Here is an 18,881-nt window from a genome sequence, read left to right on the forward strand (position 1 = left end):
TCACGTCTTTCTGTGCAAATAGCTCTTGTTATAACGTGGACACCTGCGGCTTATAATCAAGTGTGGCTTATATATGTACAAATAAATTTTTTAACTTATTTTTAGCCGGTGCGGCTTATATCCAGGTGCGCTCAATAGTCCGGAATTTACGGTAATTCTTTTTGAGTTGTGTGAGATTGTAAACATCTCTCCTCCCTTCCTGTTTCAGGTGCGTCACTTGTACATCAGTGGAGAGCTGAGTTCCTGTTCTTTGGAGAGAGCTGCTTCTATACGTCGGCCTGTCAATCTGAGAAGACAAGGTAAATTCAAGAAGAACCTGCAGAATCCTGTGTGTAATTTCACGAATGTTAAGTTGCGCAGAAGATTTTGAGTACAAAGTGTGCCTGTTACTGCCTCTTATTTAGTGTTTATGATATCTGACTTTGTTACTATGAAAGAAGCATCAGTTAAACAACACTTTGGCTTGTAGCTTTCCTTTCTTTTTCGGACTAATAGAAGCAGGAAAGAAGAAGAAAAACAGTTTTCTTGGGACTATCAAACAGCTCAGAGTTTGTTTTTACATATCAGTGCACTAAAAGGAGATGGATGCTTTAACAGAAAATCTGCTAGGTTCATCAAAGGAATCGTCAAACACACCCATCTATCTCTACAAATTCAGCTCTTCTTGATATTTTAGTATAAAAGAAAACTGTATTTATTCTCTACCAACACTTGAATAATTGAAAGGCAGGCCTGTGTATCCTGATAAATGTATGTGAGGCAAAAGTACTTTATAAGTTTTACTTTACTTTTTTTATTTAATGAAAGCGCTGCAGAGTTCAGAATATGATTATGTACCTCCTGGGAACTGACAGTCGAGACAGAAGCTGTGAATACTAAACTGAGCTGTATGTTTGAGTAACTTGAGTCATTTACCTGAGGCATGGAGGAAGTACAGGTCCAGACAAAGACAAAGTTGTGTACATACCTCAGCTCCCAGTATATCTGTCTTCGCTGTATTCACTGACGCATCATGTGTTGTTCCTGGCTTCTTTTTACATCATGTTTTCTCTCCCTCAGGGTCTGAGTGGAGGATCTGTATTGCTTTGAAAAGTTATTTGAGGAATGATTGCATTGTTTCATTAAAAAATACCTTTCTGTGTTTCTTGTGTAGAGTCTGAAATCAGACCAGCGAGGCTTCTCACCTGGTGCCAGAAACAGACCGACGGCTACAAGAATGTGAAGATCACAGACTTGACATCTTCCTGGAAAAGCGGAATTGCTCTCTGTGCCTTGATCCACCGGTTCAAACCGCAGCTGATGTACGTAACACATGTCTGGTAATATCAGTACTATTCCACAGCCAGCAGACCTTATCATATGACTTTACTGAACTTAACAAAGATATGCTCCACCTCTGGTAACAACTAGGAAATGCTTTTGGTATGGGTGTGTTAAAAATACCTAGCATGTGAGCAACTCTTTCATCTCCTCCTCACAACCTGTAGAACACTTGACCTTCAACAAGTGATGACAGATATGAAGAAATGTTCAAACACAGATGTCACTTATGTAAAGCTGGTTTGTAGTAGCTACTGCAGACACAGGACTTTAGAGTGTAGGTGTGTACATTTACACTTTTTTGCAAGTGCATTTTTGTCACTTCATAAAAGGAATGGTTGTTCCACTACCTTTTTTCTTTTTCTTTTTTTTACGAGAATCCTCGAAGAAAAAAAAATTGCACATATTTTTGAATCCAAAATAATGGTCCTTTCTTTGCTGTTGATCTGGAGTGGTGCAAAAAACCCAAAATCTTATGCAGGACTAAGTTTGTGCTGGTTAACCCACTAACAGGGCTCTGCCTTTTTTCCATTTTTAAAGATCCAACTGCCTTACACTGCATATAATTAGTTAGTGTGGCTGCAGATTAGAACATTTACAAATCTAATTATATCCTCTCAACCTGTAATTATTGCCTTCATCCCCCTCCACATGCCACTATAATTTTGTGTGCTCCCGTAAGTTTCCAAGAACCACTGGCATTTTTCCCCTTCCCTCCTACATATGCATGCCTGTCAGCAGAGCTGACTGCAGAGAGGGGAGCAGGTTCATAGAAAAGAAACCAAAAAAAAAAAAAAAAAGAAAGACAGGAAGAAAGAGTGGGCCTCTGTACTTCCAGAATAACACCAAAGTTTGTATGTATGGCTGCTAGGTTACTGCTCTGATCATTTCTGATGGTGTCTGCACACTGTCAGTTTAGGTAGACTAGACACATAGGAGCTGTTTTTCCCTCCCCTCATTACTATATGCATTCAACACCAGATAGTTTTACCCTAATAAAATGTCAGTCTCTCAGTGAAGAGACCTCTCATCTAAATATGCCCACATGCCCCCCTGATGAGTTGCATAAACTACCACATAGTTGACGCCGCAATCAAAACGTTATCACCACCTTTAATAAAGCCCAGGCTCTGTTTATGCAAGCTAGTGACAAAGCCAATACTACCCTACCCTACCACATAGCCCTAATCAACCAACCCAACCCAACTATTGGACAGGGCAGCAAGAGCCAGGACGTGACTGTGGTTGTCGAGTGGGAATACAAAAATAATAAGCTGCCATTTGCCCCTGTCATAAATGAAAAGGGTTTGAAACTGGGTGTATATCCAGTGTAAAGCCATTCCATTGATGTCATGTTAACTGTTTTCAAAGATGTTTTCACAGTGTGGTTGAAGTCACCTGTCAGTCACCTGACGCCTCCATGTACACACATGAAAGTCTCTGAAATAATCCTTTGAAGAATTCCAGTTCAAACTCACTTTGCCTTCCTGTCTTGTTATTCCGAGCATCTCAAGTAGATATGACACTAGAAAGTTCAGCTTGAAAACAATCAGAGGTGAATATATTTTAAAGAATCCATACCGTTGCATCGGAGAGTTATGAAAGGCTTTGTATCCCAGCAACAGAGAGAGGTCAAAGGTCATGGTGAATCACATTGAAATTAAAGCTTGCTTCAGTCTGAATGAACAACTGTATATTTTTTCAATCTGCCTCCTCATGACATTTGGAGTTTGAATCTTTATTTTTTTAATACTTTCCTCTCATTAAAGTCTCCATTCTAACCTTTTTCCATCAGAGACTTTGACTCATTAAATGAAGAAGACCATGCTGCAAACCTCCAGCTGGCCTTTGACGTTGGTGAGCGGGAGTTTGGCATCAAGTCTTTTACAGCTGTAAAGGAGCTGGATGTGGATCAGGAGCTGGATAAGACCAGGATGATCATCTACCTGTCCAAGTACTACGAGCTGTTCCGTGGCACTCCTTTACCTGCCTCAGGTACTCCACTACATTTCTAATCTTAAGGGTCTTTAGTAATGACTGTTAAACGTGGACATAATAAAATATTAAATTCATCCCTGTGTTGCCCTGCAGGTTCCAGAGGAGTGGATGAAAACAATGAAGATTATCCCCCAAGGGAAGTCCGAAGTAATAATAATGTTCTCAATCACACGCTGCCCAGGAAACGGGTACCAAAGGTAACTCTCGACTAAGATATTTAATCCTATGCCCTAACTATTCAAATGAAATGTTTCTCACATATCACATCATATTTTCCAGGAGTTATTGTATTAAAATGCTAATCCTCTGTGCACTGTTTATTTCTTTTACTTTTTTAGGAGGAAAAGAAGTCAGACGGTACAGATCCCATTTTTAAAAGGAGGCGGAAATTTAGCAGTTATTTGGAGGAGGTGAGTAACTATTTGTTAGGTAAATCTCAACAACTTTAAGAAGCCTGGCGATTATTGGATCATCTGTTCTCTTTCTCCAACCAGGCCACCAATCTGTCCAGTAACGGGTCCCCAGTGTTAGAGACGCGCCAGCCAAAGGAGAATAAAGTACGCTCAATGGCTACTCAGTTGCTTGCAAAGTTTGAAGGCTCGCCCACAACGGTTCGGAAAACACAGGTAAAAAAACACATTCAGTATAGACCCACAGATTTAAATACAATATACATATATATTTTGTATCTTGTGGTAAGACTTTGGTTTTCAATGTATTTCTTGACACAAAAAAGTAAGTATACATGCATTACTGTATTGTTTAAAATGTATCCATTTATATCTTTCTCTATGGACAGAATACTTTGTTGGGCCAGAAAGAGCTGATTCCCTTTTATCATAGGCCTGAACGATGTCTTAGGTTTTCCTTTTCGTGAACTGGAGCTCTCCGGTCTTTGCCGGTTTAACCTTAAAAAAAACAAAACAAATTCCTGTTGCTAATCCTACGTCTTCTTTGTCTGTAAATCTTTCAGCTGATCTTTTCCGCCTTTTCTGTCTTCTTTTTACATTTTCCCAAACCTTTCTTCAAAATCTCAGTCGGACTGCGACAGGTCCTCGACACTGCAAACACTTGACCTGACTGTGAGTCGGCACCTTAAAATCAGACCTCCGGTCCCACCTAAACCTCCTCCTGAGATGCAGGTAGTCCAGAGCAGCCGGACAGAAGTTTAGACACACAGACAGTAACCAAATGCTTGTGCAAATCTGTACAGTTTAATACATGGAGGTAGACATTGTTTTTATTATACTGTCCTACACTACTCTCACAGTTGCAAAGACATAGTATCATCCACCATCTACTGTAGTGTAAAGCTTAAGCTGATGTGTTGTCGTAAAGATTTAACTCTGTTAGGACAAAAACAGACAGGCAGTTGCTGAAATCAGACCACTGTATTCATGCATTAATACTTTGGAAAAATCAAACCCTAAAGGCAAAAAAGAAAACGCAAGTACCAAGTAAAGGGTCATGTGAATTGTAAATGTAGCAGATGGCTGTTGGGTCTTGGGTCTCAGGTGTCAGACTCACCCCTTCAGTTCTTCACTGCCCTGACAAGAACCTTTCCAAAACAGTTCCTGGTCATACATACAAAACCTGCAATGAATGGTGGTGTACTTAACTTTAACTTTGACAAAACATTAAGGCCAAGTGCGTAATCTAATAGGCTATTTTCATGCAATTGCGGCGTGACTTAACACCTGAAAAATGCAAAGCTTTAAAACAGCAGGAGCATTGTGAGATTTGTGTGAAGAGCAGAAACATTTTAAAAGCCGCCTGTATAGTTGTTTTAAAAAATCTACTTCCTGTATAAAATGACAAAATGCAGCTTGACTGTCTGATTTCTTATTAAGCAGTTGTACAGCAGCTCACTTCTGTATATTATCCCTTTTCAGTTTGAAATCAGTATCAGAAAAGCAGCACAACACTTAGTCCACCTGCCTCCAAAGACCCTGCCCAATCCCCAGCTCCAGCCTCAGTCCCTGCATCCATTTTCTGTAGTGAAGCTCAGACATGTTGATCAAACAAACACTGAGACGAAGCCCCCGCCTGAGCCTGAAGAACCCCCTGCTTCTCCTCCCTCCTGCCAGTCAGCCATCCATTTCATGTCAAGAGTCCTGCAGCGACTCAGGGAGGTGGATGAGCACATCTCTGAGGTGATCTCTATCTCCAGCTTCAGATCTTCTGATGTCTTCTCTGTCTCCTCTCTTTTAAACCCTGCTCTTTTTGTTGCATGCTCTGATCCCCAAAGAGAACACAGAGTAAATGTTGATGATATGTTATTTCTTGATTATACAGTAAGGCTGGAGTAATGTGTAGTCGGATGAAATGGAGTCAGCCCCTAAATTATCCAGCCTGACAAAAATGGCAAAAGCAGGCCTGCAGACCTGGCTCTGAATGAGACGATCACACAGGCAGATCATTTACCAGTCTGGGTCTTGTGGAGCGGGTTAGCCTCTGCTGATCTCAGATATGTCAGCGACCTGCATGCATTTGCTTAATGAGAGAAGAAGTGGGAAACTACTATCCATTATTCTGAACTACAGGGGATAGATGCCTGTACATTGATTAACCCTCTCTGTGTTTGACATCGTCATAGTGTGTGCAAACTTTTCCCCTCGTACTTTCCCTCTCTCCCTTTTTTTATATTACACACCTGCATTTTATAGACAGAAACACCAGCTGTCTTGGAGCTCTATTAAATATTTTTGTTGCTTTCAATGCTCTCGAAGTGTTTGTACCTCGTAAAATGATGATTACAGGCACTATCTGATGATGAAGGCTGACAGTGTTTGTAGTTATTTCAGAAGTATGATCAGATCTTTTGGGTTTAACACCTCTTGCGTCATTTGCCATATTTGTTTAATCCCTATTCCTACATAATGAAGTGGATTTTTGTTAGATTGAGAGCTCCTTCTAACTTTAGAATAGTGGAGAAAAGTACTTCAAGTGGCTTCCTTCATTATTGTGTGCTCCCCTGAAATATAATTATCCTTCTAATTGACATGCTTTAAAAAGTATTTTGACTCACTTTTGAGTATAAATAACTGGATACAAACTTTGATTTATGTCGAGCTGACTGACTTGTCTCTGATTTCTCTGCCAGGTCTGGATGACTGCCTCATTTGTTTCTGTTCCACTGCTGTATGAGTAACCACATCAAGTGGGGCGGGAAATTATTGTAATAAAGAAACCTTTACTCCACTAGGAGAAGTAATAGTTCTCCTACAGACAATACACTCCTAGCTGTCAAGTCCTTGTTTTTGGCTGGATAGAACAGAAAGATCTTAAAAGTCTTTCATACTGATAAAACGACTATTAGTCTACCCAGTCCTGATGTTGAATGGAGAAAGTGTTTGTTTGGTTTGAGGCGGTGAACTGATTGCTTGTCTGGTGTTCCTGTGCTCCGTGTCATCCTGCAGAAAAAAGCTCAGACACAACAGTCTAGAGAGTTTCAAAGAAAGAGTATAAAGGAAAAAGCAGTTCACCTTAGTGAGATGTTCACAGCAGACAGCCCCGCTCTACTCAAGGTGACTTTCTCCAGCATGACCTGTGTGACTCCAAACTGGCCTTGCCTTGCACCACCTGACCACCCTCACAGTGTGTTTATTGCACGCTGTAAATTTTTGTTCTCGATTATTTCATACCTATATTTTTGCTTTGTTTTTTAAATCCCAATCTTAACCTAAGTTGTGGCTGCGTTGCCACCACAGTCATTCACTCACTCATGTACCGTAATTAGTGTATCGTACAAGGCAACCAAGAAATCTAATTTATCCTCCTTATTTGTGTTAAATTCTGGGTGATGACGTGCTGCTTGTCTTTCATTTATTAATTGGGGACCTTTCTCATCATCATATGCATGTGTTTTACACACATTAGCTGTTTGTGAGTAAAAATAAAAAGTATTGGTTCATGTACTATTTTCTACATTCCACTGATTTTACCATAGTAGCACCAGTTAGTATAACAATCATTTTTTACAATTTAATCACAAACCATAACCTTTAAAATGCTTCAACAATAACTGCAAACTACAAACCTGATGGGGACAGTGGAGTACTAGACTGTTTAGTTTTATTGTGTACTGGAAAACATTTCTATATTTTACACAGAAATCCTCCAGCTACGAACTGTTCTTTAAAAAAACTGTCATCTCAGCTGTGGCCTCACAGTGTCGTCATGTATCTACTCAATCACGACAGACAGATTTATGCAAAAAGGCTTCTTCTGCTTTGCATGAGAGCTGCTTTGATCTGCTGTTTCTGCCTCTTGTGCTTTTAATCACCAGCCGTCGTCACGGAAGAGAAGTGCGTTTTGCGGTGGCACTCTTGTGGGTTTCTCTGCTCCTCCCGTCCTAAACAGCCAGACGCCACAGCCAGATGTTACAGCAAGGAGTCAAACTGCTTTTATACAAAGAAAAAGCTCCTGGTACACAATAAAACCATATCCATCCATTTTTGGAAATGCATTTGATTCCCCAAGAGCAATCAGAAAACTATTCAAACACTATCAGCTTTCTTACTGAACCATGTGTTTATATATACACTTTAGAACCGTGTCATTATCCAATCTCCACAATTATCTGACCCGCTTTACTTAACTTTGTTCTTTTTCTCTATTGAATGTCGGTAAGCAGTTGTAGGTTTTGAAGAAAAGACTCATTCTCTGAAATCAATCACAGACAAGAAATTAACACTAAACATTAAGACATTCAGGAAGTGACAAACAAAATATATAGACTTTGATACCTGCTTGGAGAAAGTTCACTTACGCAGCGGTTTGCTCCTCATCTTCTCACATGGTCGCTCACTGCATGTAACACTGAGCATGAGAAACCTCCCAAAAGTGATATTAGTGAATGATTTGAAAGGTTTCTTATAATGTGATTTTTGACATTACCCGGTGTTATCAGACCTTTTAAATTATTTAACACCCTGAACTTTAGTGGTTGGAGTAAATCATCAAATTAAAAGTCTGGCGTAAAAGTATCAGCTTCAGCTATCGAGGTTTTAACCCCTCTTTCCGATTTTTTTGTTTTCACAGGGCGGTTCAGTACGAAGGGCGTTCCCTCCGTCAGGTGACAGGTGTCACTCGTGCGAGAGGAGGGTTTATATGGTGGAGAGGGTCTGTGCAGAGGGGCTCTACTTCCACAGGGAGTGTTTTCGCTGTTCTACCTGCAGCTCTGCCCTGAGACAGGGAGCACATGCCTTCGACTCTGACCAGGGTTTGTGTCATTTATTGTTGTTATTATTGTCCAAGTTCAGTGTTTACTTTGTCCTTACATTTCCTTAAATCTTTTAGGGAAGTTGTACTGCCAACTTCACTTTGAGCAACGCAACAACGGGACAAAGCTGCGAAGGAATTTATCGCAACGCTCTGTAAGAACTTCACATTTCCAACAATACCTTTCCTTTTGTTTATGTAGTTAAATATCTAACATGTGTTTTTACCTTTAGGTCCGTTATGAAGTTGTGGAGCGGTCTGATGCTGACAGACAGAGCACAGAATCCAGCAGCACACCAGACCTGCAGAGTGAATCCTCAGCAGGTACTTTCAGCTCGTTCATAAGGAAGCGCCTGAGCTGGCCTCTGAGTGTGACACGCACGGTGTGTGATGCCCCCTGGTATCTGTCCCGACGTGTGCGTAGTACAGCACAGGCCGTCGCCACCCACCTGAGGGACAATGCCCAGGACTACACTGTCCTCTATGAGCTACTGAGCATGAGTGTGCCCCTGCTGCTTGTTTTACAGGAAGTACTGCTTCAGATGTACACAGAGGCTGTTCCCGATGGGCCAAGCGCTCTGCAGACTTTACTGCTGTGGCTACAAGAGCAGATAGGACACAGACTGATCTAGACTCTCTGCACACCCCAGCTGTTAATATCTGACCCCGAACAAGACTCCAAATGACATTAAGTCAGTGGTGCACATCAGCAAGAATGTTCTTGCCTTATTATAATTTGTAGCTGTGCACATGCACCTTTTTATGTTTACCTGCATTTTCTGATGCAACTGTAGATTTGCTTTAAGACCCTGTACGACAGAGGGTAAACAACATTTTAGAGAGAATGGAAGCTGCACCAAATAATTTTGTAGTGGGTTTGATGTGGGTTAAAATAACTTAAAAGGTTTAAAAAGTTCAAATGAACAAAAAAGAGAAAAAAAAACAACAGGCCAAAGTTAGTGCATTAAAGGACTTAAGACTGCTGAATCCAAATCATCATTGCTGTAAAATTCAACCTTCAAAGTGTCTCTCAAAACAAATCCTGCAGTTACTTTAGTTTAACTCAGGCTATGACTGACTGACTTGATGCACTTTATTCTTTGGGAGCTGCCGGGTCATTGGAGCAAAAAAAAAAAAAAAAACTATCTAATTTTCTGGTTAATGCTGACCACCAGGCAGATTTATGTTTGACTGCATATGTGCTTCTGCCACATGTTCTTTATTTTATGGATGCTGATTTGAGTGTTTTACACAACAAGTAACTCATTCGCTTTATAAACTCCGACCTCTCAGTTTACTTTCATTATCAGTTTTTATTGATTTAGTTGGGGTTTTTTTCGACAGATAATACCAAAGAATCTGATCTTTTATTGCTGTGTGCTGCAGTTTCTCTTAGTGTTTAGTTTGACTTTGCTGCCATCTACTGTTGACTCAAAATAACCATGAAGGCAATGCAAGCTATCCTAAACCTCCCCCCTGTGTAACTCTACAGGCAGTGTATGTTTGAATTGATTGAATGTTTAAATCAGATAAACTGTAGACAGCAGGAGCTGGTGATCATGCTGTGATGTGTTTGAATGTGACTACCACTCTTGCCTTCATTTAGAGCATGTTGTTTAAAGATCAACTGCAAACCTCTTGACTGGAAGCCTCACAGTTTGTTCTCCATCGGACATCTAATGATGCTTCTGAGGCACTTCAGAGTATTTCAAAGTGAAATATTTGAAAGTTAAATTTGTTCACATAATTCAGGCATTATTTTGAGTGTTTTACAGCATGAAATGCTGGATGTGCAACATGATTGTCTTTTGTTGGATGTGGCTAATTACTGAATCTGCTGCATGTGACATGAGCCAAGTGTCTGGTTTACGCTGCACGACAGGGTTGGAGCTTGAGTGTTTTTAATATACCAAAGAACTGTTTTCGTACACACTGACTGGATTTGCTTAACATTTATTTTCCATGTCTGTATAATAAAGCGACGCACTGTAACTCAGTTGCCAATACACAAATGTTGTCTTTGTAATGAATGTCAGTATTTGTTTCGTTTGCATAAACATTTTTCTACCTTTGCTGTGCTTTCATCTCGTGTCGATGTCTGCCTCTTCCTCTCATCCAGCTGAAGCCTTTTACGAGGTCTTTGAGCCAAGGGAAATGACATTTTAAAGGTATGACCTGCATGGTCATGTGCTCCAGTCATAACTGTGCTGTGATACTGATGATAAATAATGGACACAGAGCGTCTCACATGGTTGAACAACAGTGCTGAAGAGATGTTGCTTTTAAGTGAGAAGTAACTCGACTCATCACTAATTAACTGCTTCGGTGTTTGTCTTTGATCCTTGAACTCTTTTTGGAGTAAACAAGTACCAACGAAGCCGACTTCAAGATCAATAATTGCTTCCCTAAATCTCCTAATTTATTTTCTGTTTATTAAATATGAATAATTAAGTGGATTGAAAGGAGAATTCATTCTTATCGGGTTTTTACATACTAGTAAAAAGAAGAGATCAAGGTCAGACAATGTCTTAATCCAAATGTTTTCTTTAATTAAGACATTTCTTTGAAAAGCAAAGTCATTTTTTTTAAATCACAACCAGCAAAACTATCACACTGACAAGCTCGTCTGTCATCGAATTAGTAAATGTTTGTGTGCTTAGGTTTGTATCATGAATCCTCAGCAGATGGAGATTCCCAGCTGTAAAGGATCTACAACACTGGAAGTGACTCAAACATATATAAACATGCTGATGTATTCTGCAGAAGAACTTCCAACACATTGGCAGTATCCAAGGTCAGCTTTCAAATGAGTAAATCACCATTTCTTACTTGGATTATGGATTCCTGAGAGCGGCAATCAGTGAAGTGAAGTGCATCTCTTGCAAAGAAAACAAACAACTATTAGACAATACTTTAGTTTATAAACCTCTTAACACATGGTTGTGTGTGTGTGTGTGTGTGTGTGTTGTTTTTAAAACAGGCTCACCTTTCCTTCTCGAATATTTCAGTCTTTGTTGTCGGAAAATACTGTACATTATAACAGAACTAATACACAGAAATAAAATATTCTTTATTAATATTAACCAGTTTTAATGCCATGCTACAGTACATCCAACATATCGTAAAACTTTCAAATAAAAGCTGAAAAGTTTTAATGTCATCAGTTTGTTCCTCTATTTTTTTTAATGTTTTTATGATTTCTTAAATCTAGCTTCTAAGATGAAATGACAGATATACGTAACACTGTTCGAAAAAAGCTTCTGAAATATTTATTCAGCTTAAATAATGTCTGCTACAGTATTTAGAATAAGCAAGTGACATGCAGATTTGTTTCTTTTGAATATTTGTTGCGGTTTTTTTCTATTCAGAAGCTGCCACACACGAGGTCTTACTCGACTCTGAAGACTGAGATTTAAAAAATGATTCTTCATGTCATCTTTGTATAGAATTGGTTTAGTTTGTTTTCTTTTGTATTGCTTTTTAATCACATCCAGATGGTGTCTTCTTGCAAACGCTCCTGGAGCTAAGGTTAACTAATATGGTTCGTTTGGCTGCTTTTACAGTATTGCTGTCCATACAATGTTGTAGTCAGAGTGGATGAAGGAACATATTTCTGTGCTGTAAAGTATATAATAAAAAACAAATATTCATGCTATGCTCTTCAGTTTGAAAGTATTAAATGTTAAAAAGAAAAACTGCTGTGTTCAGGAATGTGCTCAGTGTTAGGTCTCCATTAAGTCAAAAAAATGTATTGTTGGATAAGATGTTGACTCCAAAAAAATCCATTATATTAAAGTGTTTATCTCCTGGCCCTGGTAATTAAACTCTTCAGGGGAGCGTCAGTGACCTGGCAGTTTGCACGCAAAATGTTCAGATGATTTAGTCCTCGTTCCTGCGGCTGTGGGTTCAAATCTGACCTCGGCCCTTTGATGCAGGTCATTCCCTACTCTCTCCTGTCAACATGTCCTGCCTCTATACAGCATTCCTTCCTATTGAAGGCAAAAAGGCCTCAAACAAATTAAAACCCGCAATATTTTAAATATCAAAAAGTGAAAAGAGAAGTCTGAATCAAATGGCAGCAGCTTTTAGAACAGAGAAGAAAAACTGCATCATATCTTTGTCTTAACAATCCAAATATTTGAGCGATGATTATAAAACAATACATCATTTGAATTCTGTGAGACTTGCTTAAACATTTAAATTCATAGTTAATGTGAATTTTCTTTTTTTTAACGTCTTATTTTTTTACGTGCGTAGGAGAATGTGTTTTTAGTGTTTCTCATTTGATATTTTAAGTTCTCTCACCATGTGTCTTGTCTGGTTTTACTTCTTTGTATTTGTGCCTTGCCCTTATTGTTCTCACCTGTGTCTGGTTAGTCTTATCTGTGCCTGATTACCTTGTGAGCTTACAGGCTGCGTTTACGCTGCAAGTCTTGATGCTCAATTCTGATTTTCCTGCCCGGATCTGTTTTTTTTGTTTGGCTTCTTACATTGCTTTTTAAATGTGGTATAGATCAGACTCCTGTAGGGATACACATAATAAAGGGACCCAGATCTAATCTGAAAAGATCAGATTCCATGTAACTTCTGCTGTTCACACTGTCATCAGAAAAAAAATCTGATCCATGTCACAAATGAACAAATGAAAATCTGCACTGGGTCACTTTTAGCTGCAGTGTGAACGCAGCCTTTTCTTGTGCATCGTTTTGTTTTGTCAGCGCCTTGGACAAATGTTCTTGTCATAGCTCCCCCATGGACCTGCCAGTGTTTGCACCTTTTTTACATTTCATATTTAAATTTCCCTGAATTTCAAAAGGAGGCCTTTGTTTTTCACTGTTTTTATTTATTTGTGTTGAAATAAATCTTTCTTGCAGACTTTCTGGCATCTGGGTTTTCTTCCTTTCCGTTGGAAATTAAGGCCTTCTTCCTTACTCCGTGAAAGCAATATATGTACACTTTTTTTTGTCATGTTTTTCAAATATCGTATTTAGATAAATTAATCAATAATAAAAAAAAGAATCTAATTACTAATCAATGGCCTAACAATCACAATATCACAGGTGACTTAACATGAGCAAAAATATAATACGTACTGTACTTCATGTCATCAATCTTTCAGTGACTATCATTGTCATCATTAGAAACTGCTCTGTCAATACAAAGTGAATCTGTGACAAGAAGGGAAAATATTTCTAGTATTTCAAATATTGGTCATGAAGAAATGAGCTGTAATCAGGTTTTTCTCTCCAGACTTGTGGTGCATCAACATGATGTACATTGGGAAGAATGGACTTCCACCTGTTTCCTAACCTCTCGTCACTTTAATTTTCTTTTTGACAAATTAGCTTTTCTTAAGCACAAGAAAAGAAAACAAGCTATTTAGTTCAAGCTTTAAAGCAACAGAGCAATCAGAGCCTGAAATTGCATTGAAATTACAGAAGCTGTGAAAAATGATGGACAACAAAACAAAAACAGAAACAAGATTAATTTAAAATATTATGTGATTATTTTAACACTTTGACACAAATCATAATGTGCTTTGGCCCACAACAAATCTCAGAATAACAGTAATAATCCTGCTGGCTGCTTTACATTTCCTCTGAGGAAAATGAGCCTCTTCACACCAAGACGTACAAAAAGCTGCTGTTGGAGTCCATGTTTTTGTGTACTTACAATAGCATTGGAAATATATCTAAAATGATCAGTGACTGGACCATGTATCTCTGCTAATAAGACACAAAAGCAACAATTTTAAAGAGACAGGCCTGCACATTAAGAATCAGACCAAACTCCTGGCTCGATAATGCAAATAAGAAAAAGAGAATTAGCACAAGATGACAAACAATAACAGGCATAATCAGCAGAGCTAAGTTGTACCATTTTGTCCACAGGGGGTGCCATTCAGAAAGTTCATCATAATAGCTAACAACAGTAATAACAACAATTCATAAGTCAACAATTCATAAGTCACTTCACGACTGTCAAAATTACGAGCCGCATTTGAATGCAGCAGCAGCCAACCTGAACCTCTGAAACCACGACGGAAGGAAGAGAAAATAAATCAAAATGGTAAGTATTCACGGAAACTATACAAACAATGTAAAAGATACTCCGTTTTACTTTATTACTTCAAGATGAACGGTTGGTCTATGAACACATCATTTAAGTAGACAGCGTCTCTGTTGGGGGGTCTGAAATAACCTATAAAAAACATAAAACACGGACAAATTATCAGTGTAGTTTAACCAAAATAAATGTATATTTAGTCTTTCGTTGTGTGAGTTGTTTTATACTAGCGATGGCAGTTTGAATAAAAGCAGCCGTTAATAACCGTTAATCTTTTTTAAATGTTCATCTCTGATTACTTCCAGCAGACTGAATACAGGCAGTAGTTAATAACAGACTTTTTTCCAACATAAAGTCATATTCTTCAAACTTTAGGTGGGTACAAAGAGTTAGGAGGCCTCATTAGCTAAGGCCAGTCGTGAACGTTATATCCATATATCTCTGGGGAAATCGGCCCGTTTTGGCGGTCTCCTGTTGCGCATGCGCAGTTTGAAGTTGAAGGCAGATAGTGGCTCAGCAGTGATGACTGAAACTACAAAGATGTCGCCTGAGGCTCGGGATAAATGTGCTCATCTGAATAAAAGATTTGAGGCTTGATGGTGGATGGTGTTGAATGCTGAACTGAAGTCTATGAACAGCATTCTGACGTATGAGTTTTTGAGTATGAGTCCAGGTGGGTGAGGGCTGTGTGAAGAGCAGAGCAGATTGCATCCTCGGTTGATCTGTTGCCCCGGTATGCAAACTGGTAGGGGTCCAGGGTGGAGGGAAGGGAGGATTTGATGTGGGCCATGACTAATCTTTCAAAGCACTTCATGATGATTGGGGTCAGTGCAACGGGTCTATAGTCATTGAGAGTGGATGGTGTAGGAGCCATTTTGTGTTTATTGTTATTGGCATGTTATTTAGTTTAGATATTTCTTGTATATTATTTTCCACTAGGGACACTGAAGGCATGGGGGTGTTTATATAGGAGCATAGGTGACAGGAAGGGGAGGGAACAGGTAGGGGGAGCACAAACAGTTCTCAACAGACCAGCAATCACGTCAGACCAGCACTCATGTTATCACCAGCACGAAGAAAAACCAATGGAAAATGGTATGTTTTGTTCTAATTTTATCATCAATTCACTACAATAAACCGTCAAGTCAACAATAAATTACAACTGGACTGTCATGATTCACCTCTGAATCATTTTTTTTGGTAATTGTAAAATATATTTCCTTGAATCTCGATGGTATTGTAATGAGTGACCAAAACTGTTTGTTATGCAGTTTATCCCTTACATTAAACAATGTCAGAGTTTATAAATGATAAAGATTATCATTAATTTTCCCTTCTTTTTTTCTCCTCAGAGCGAGTGTATATCCATCCATGTCGGCCAAGCCGGAGTCCAGATTGGCAATGCATGCTGGAAGCTCTACTGTCTGGAGCATGGCATCCAGCCTGACGGTCAGATGCCCAGTGAAAAGGCAAGGCAAGGCAAGTTTATTTATATAGCACTGTTCAGACACGAGGCAATTCACAGTGCTTTACAGACATAAAAACAGAATTAAAACCGCAAGCGGTGATGAAGGGACCGAAGCACCCCGCGCATGTCGGCGCGTGTCGCGACCGCGAGAGTGCGACTGCGGGAGTGCAGCCGCGACACGAGGCCAAGCAGCAGGCCTTACAGTCATCGAAGGTTAAAAAATTGGAGTGAGCCGAGACATCAAAGTTTGATGGTACGCCATGGCCACGCCCCTTGACGAAAAAACGTGTGGAGCACAACGAGAGATCTTCAACATGTCTAGAACACACAGACATTGACGTTGTGTCAATCGGATAAACGCTTTTATAGGAGTTCGTTCAAATAGCTAACCTGTGAACCGCGAATTTCAGCCATTCAAAAAAAATATGGCGGACTTCCTGTTGGGTTTTGACCATGGGTGTAAGAGGATTTTATGTAGCTTCTGACATGCCCAATGAGCATAAAAAATCCCATGCATGTAGGACAAAGAAACCTCTATGGGGAGGCCATTTTTAAGATTTCATGGGGGCGCCACTGAGTCATTTAGCCACGCCCACTTATCATAACAACATGACAAGTTTAATTTTTCTACAGGGATCATGTGTCTGATGTTTGGTGACTCTACACCTATATTAAGACCCATAACAAACTACTTCCTGTTTGTGACGAACAACGCGTCCGTATGACAACGACCTTTGAGGAAATAACGTGCAGAGCACAACGAGAGATCTTCAACATGTCTAGAACACACTGACCTTGACGTTGTGTCAATCGGATAAAGGCTTTTGTAGGAGTTCGTTCAAATAGGTAACCTGTGAAACGCGAATTTTCGCCATTAAAAAAAAATATGGCGGACTTCCGGTTTAGTTTTGACTATGTGTGCAAGAGGATTTATTGTAGTTCCTGACATTAACATACAAAAAAATTGTCAGACCTCTATGGGGAGGTCTTTCAGAAAGGTAAAATAGGGGTGAGCCGAGACATCAATGTTTGATGGTACGCCATGGCCACGCCCTTAAACGAAGTAACGTGCGGAGCACAACGAGAGATCTTCAACATGTCTAGAATACACTGACACTGAGTTTACGATGATCGGATAAACGCTGTTGTAGGAGTTCGTTCAAATAGCTAACCTGTGAAACGTGAATTTCGGCCATTTTTGTTGCATTCAAAAAAATATGGCGTTCTTCCTGTTTGGTTATGACGATAGGTGTAAGAGGATTTTATGTAGGTCCTGACATGCCCAATGAGCATAAAAAAATGTGTGTATGTAGGACAAAAAAACCTAAATGGGGAGGCCTTTTTGAAAATTTCAAGGGGGCGCCACTGAGTCATTTAGCCACGCCCACTTTTTATGCCAGCATGTCTAGCTTTATTTTTCCACTGGGATCATGTGTGTGATGTTTGAGGAATGTATGACTATATTAAAACCCGTAACAAACTACTTCCTGTTTGTGAAGAACAACGCGTCCGTATGACCACGCCCTTTGAGGAAATAAAGTGCAGAGCACAACGAGAGATCTTCAACATGTCGAGAACACACTGACATTCTCATTGTGTCAATCGGATAATTGCTTTTGGAGGAGTTCGTTCAAATAGCTAACCTGTGAAACGCGAATTTTCGCCATTGAAAAAAAATATGGCGGACTTCCTGTTTGGTTTTGACTATGGGTGTAAGAGGATTTTATGTGAGATCTCGCATGCTTAATGTGCCTAAAAATTGTCGTGCACGTACGATGAAAAAACCTCAATGGGGAGGCCCTTTTGAAAATTTGAAGGGGGCGCCACGGAGTCATTTTGCGCATTTTTTTTACGAAATTCGCCAGACCCGATGACGTTGGAGATTTTGGTGAGTTTTCATTCACGTTCAGGCAGTGAAAAAGGGCGTCAAAGAGACGGACCGGAGAAAAATAAAAATAATCGTAAGGAAAACAATAGGGGCCTTCGCACAGGTCAGTGCTTCGGTCCCTAAAAACATTAAAACAGAGTTTAAGGAAAGAATGCAAAATACATCATTAAAAGATGGGGATGCAGGTGAAAATACTCGATAAAGGAACAACTGTTAAAACTATTAAAAAAGGAAGAATGTGTTGCAGTAAGGCAGACAGTATATTTCTAATTGAAAGCCTGAGCGAATAACAAAGTTTTAAGGCCTGATTTAAAGGAGTTGAGTGTGCCGGCAGTCCTCAGTTGTTCAGGGAGTTTGTTCCACAGTTGAGGAGCGTAGTGACTAAACACTGCTTCACCTTGTTTGGTTCTGACTCTGGGAACACGGAGTAAACTTCTTTCTGAGGACCTGAGCGGTCTGGATGTTTTATATTCTACAAGTAGATCTGACATGTACTTCGGGCCAAGACCATTTAATGCTTTATAGACCAGTAGTAAGATTTTAAAGTCGATCCTCTGACACACAGGCAGCCAGTGCAGTGATTGAAGCACAGGTGTAATGTGCTCCACCCTCTTTGTGTTGGTGAGGACTCTGGCTGCTGCGTTCTGGATCAGCTGCAGCTGTCGGACAGATTTTTTACTAAGGCCTGTAAACACACCGTTACAATAATCCAGCCTGCTGAAAATAAAAGCATGAACAAGTTTCTCTGAATCTTGTTTGGTCAGAAAACTCTTGATTCTTGCAATATTTTTCAGATGGTAATAAGCTGATTTTGTTACCATCTTAATGTGGTTGTTGAATTTGAGGTCTGAGTCCATAATCACACCAAGATTTCTGGCTTGATTTGTTGTTCTTAAGGACATGGATTCAGTGCTGACC

General features: G+C 39.6%; 1 protein-coding gene across 3 annotated transcripts in view; it reads left to right on the plus strand.

Moving 5' to 3' along the window:
- mical2a (microtubule associated monooxygenase, calponin and LIM domain containing 2a) overlaps nucleotides 1-10,613 on the plus strand; it is a 28,703-nt gene extending 18,090 nt beyond the window's left edge. Inside the window, exons 11-22 of one of the 3 annotated variants that reach the window (XM_079339090.1) lie at nucleotides 209-299; nucleotides 1,154-1,301; nucleotides 3,116-3,315; nucleotides 3,412-3,515; nucleotides 3,657-3,728; nucleotides 3,813-3,944; nucleotides 4,356-4,460; nucleotides 5,211-5,471; nucleotides 6,738-6,845; nucleotides 8,362-8,542; nucleotides 8,620-8,696; nucleotides 8,775-10,613. In XM_079339090.1, the coding sequence (XP_079195216.1) occupies nucleotides 209-299; nucleotides 1,154-1,301; nucleotides 3,116-3,315; nucleotides 3,412-3,515; nucleotides 3,657-3,728; nucleotides 3,813-3,944; nucleotides 4,356-4,460; nucleotides 5,211-5,471; nucleotides 6,738-6,845; nucleotides 8,362-8,542; nucleotides 8,620-8,696; nucleotides 8,775-9,173 (1,878 nt within the window). In that variant the 3' untranslated portion in view covers nucleotides 9,174-10,613. The remainder of the gene's footprint in view (nucleotides 1-208; nucleotides 300-1,153; nucleotides 1,302-3,115; nucleotides 3,316-3,411; nucleotides 3,516-3,656; nucleotides 3,729-3,812; nucleotides 3,945-4,355; nucleotides 4,461-5,210; nucleotides 5,472-6,737; nucleotides 6,846-8,361; nucleotides 8,543-8,619; nucleotides 8,697-8,774) is intronic. The other 2 variants (XM_079339091.1, XM_079339092.1) reach the window with 2 other exon arrangements.
- The last annotated feature ends 8,268 nt before the right edge of the window (nucleotides 10,614-18,881 follow it).

This window comes from Symphodus melops (assembly GCF_947650265.1).
Source record: "Symphodus melops genome assembly, chromosome: 3".
In the NCBI taxonomy this organism is placed as follows: domain Eukaryota; kingdom Metazoa; phylum Chordata; class Actinopteri; order Labriformes; family Labridae; genus Symphodus; species Symphodus melops.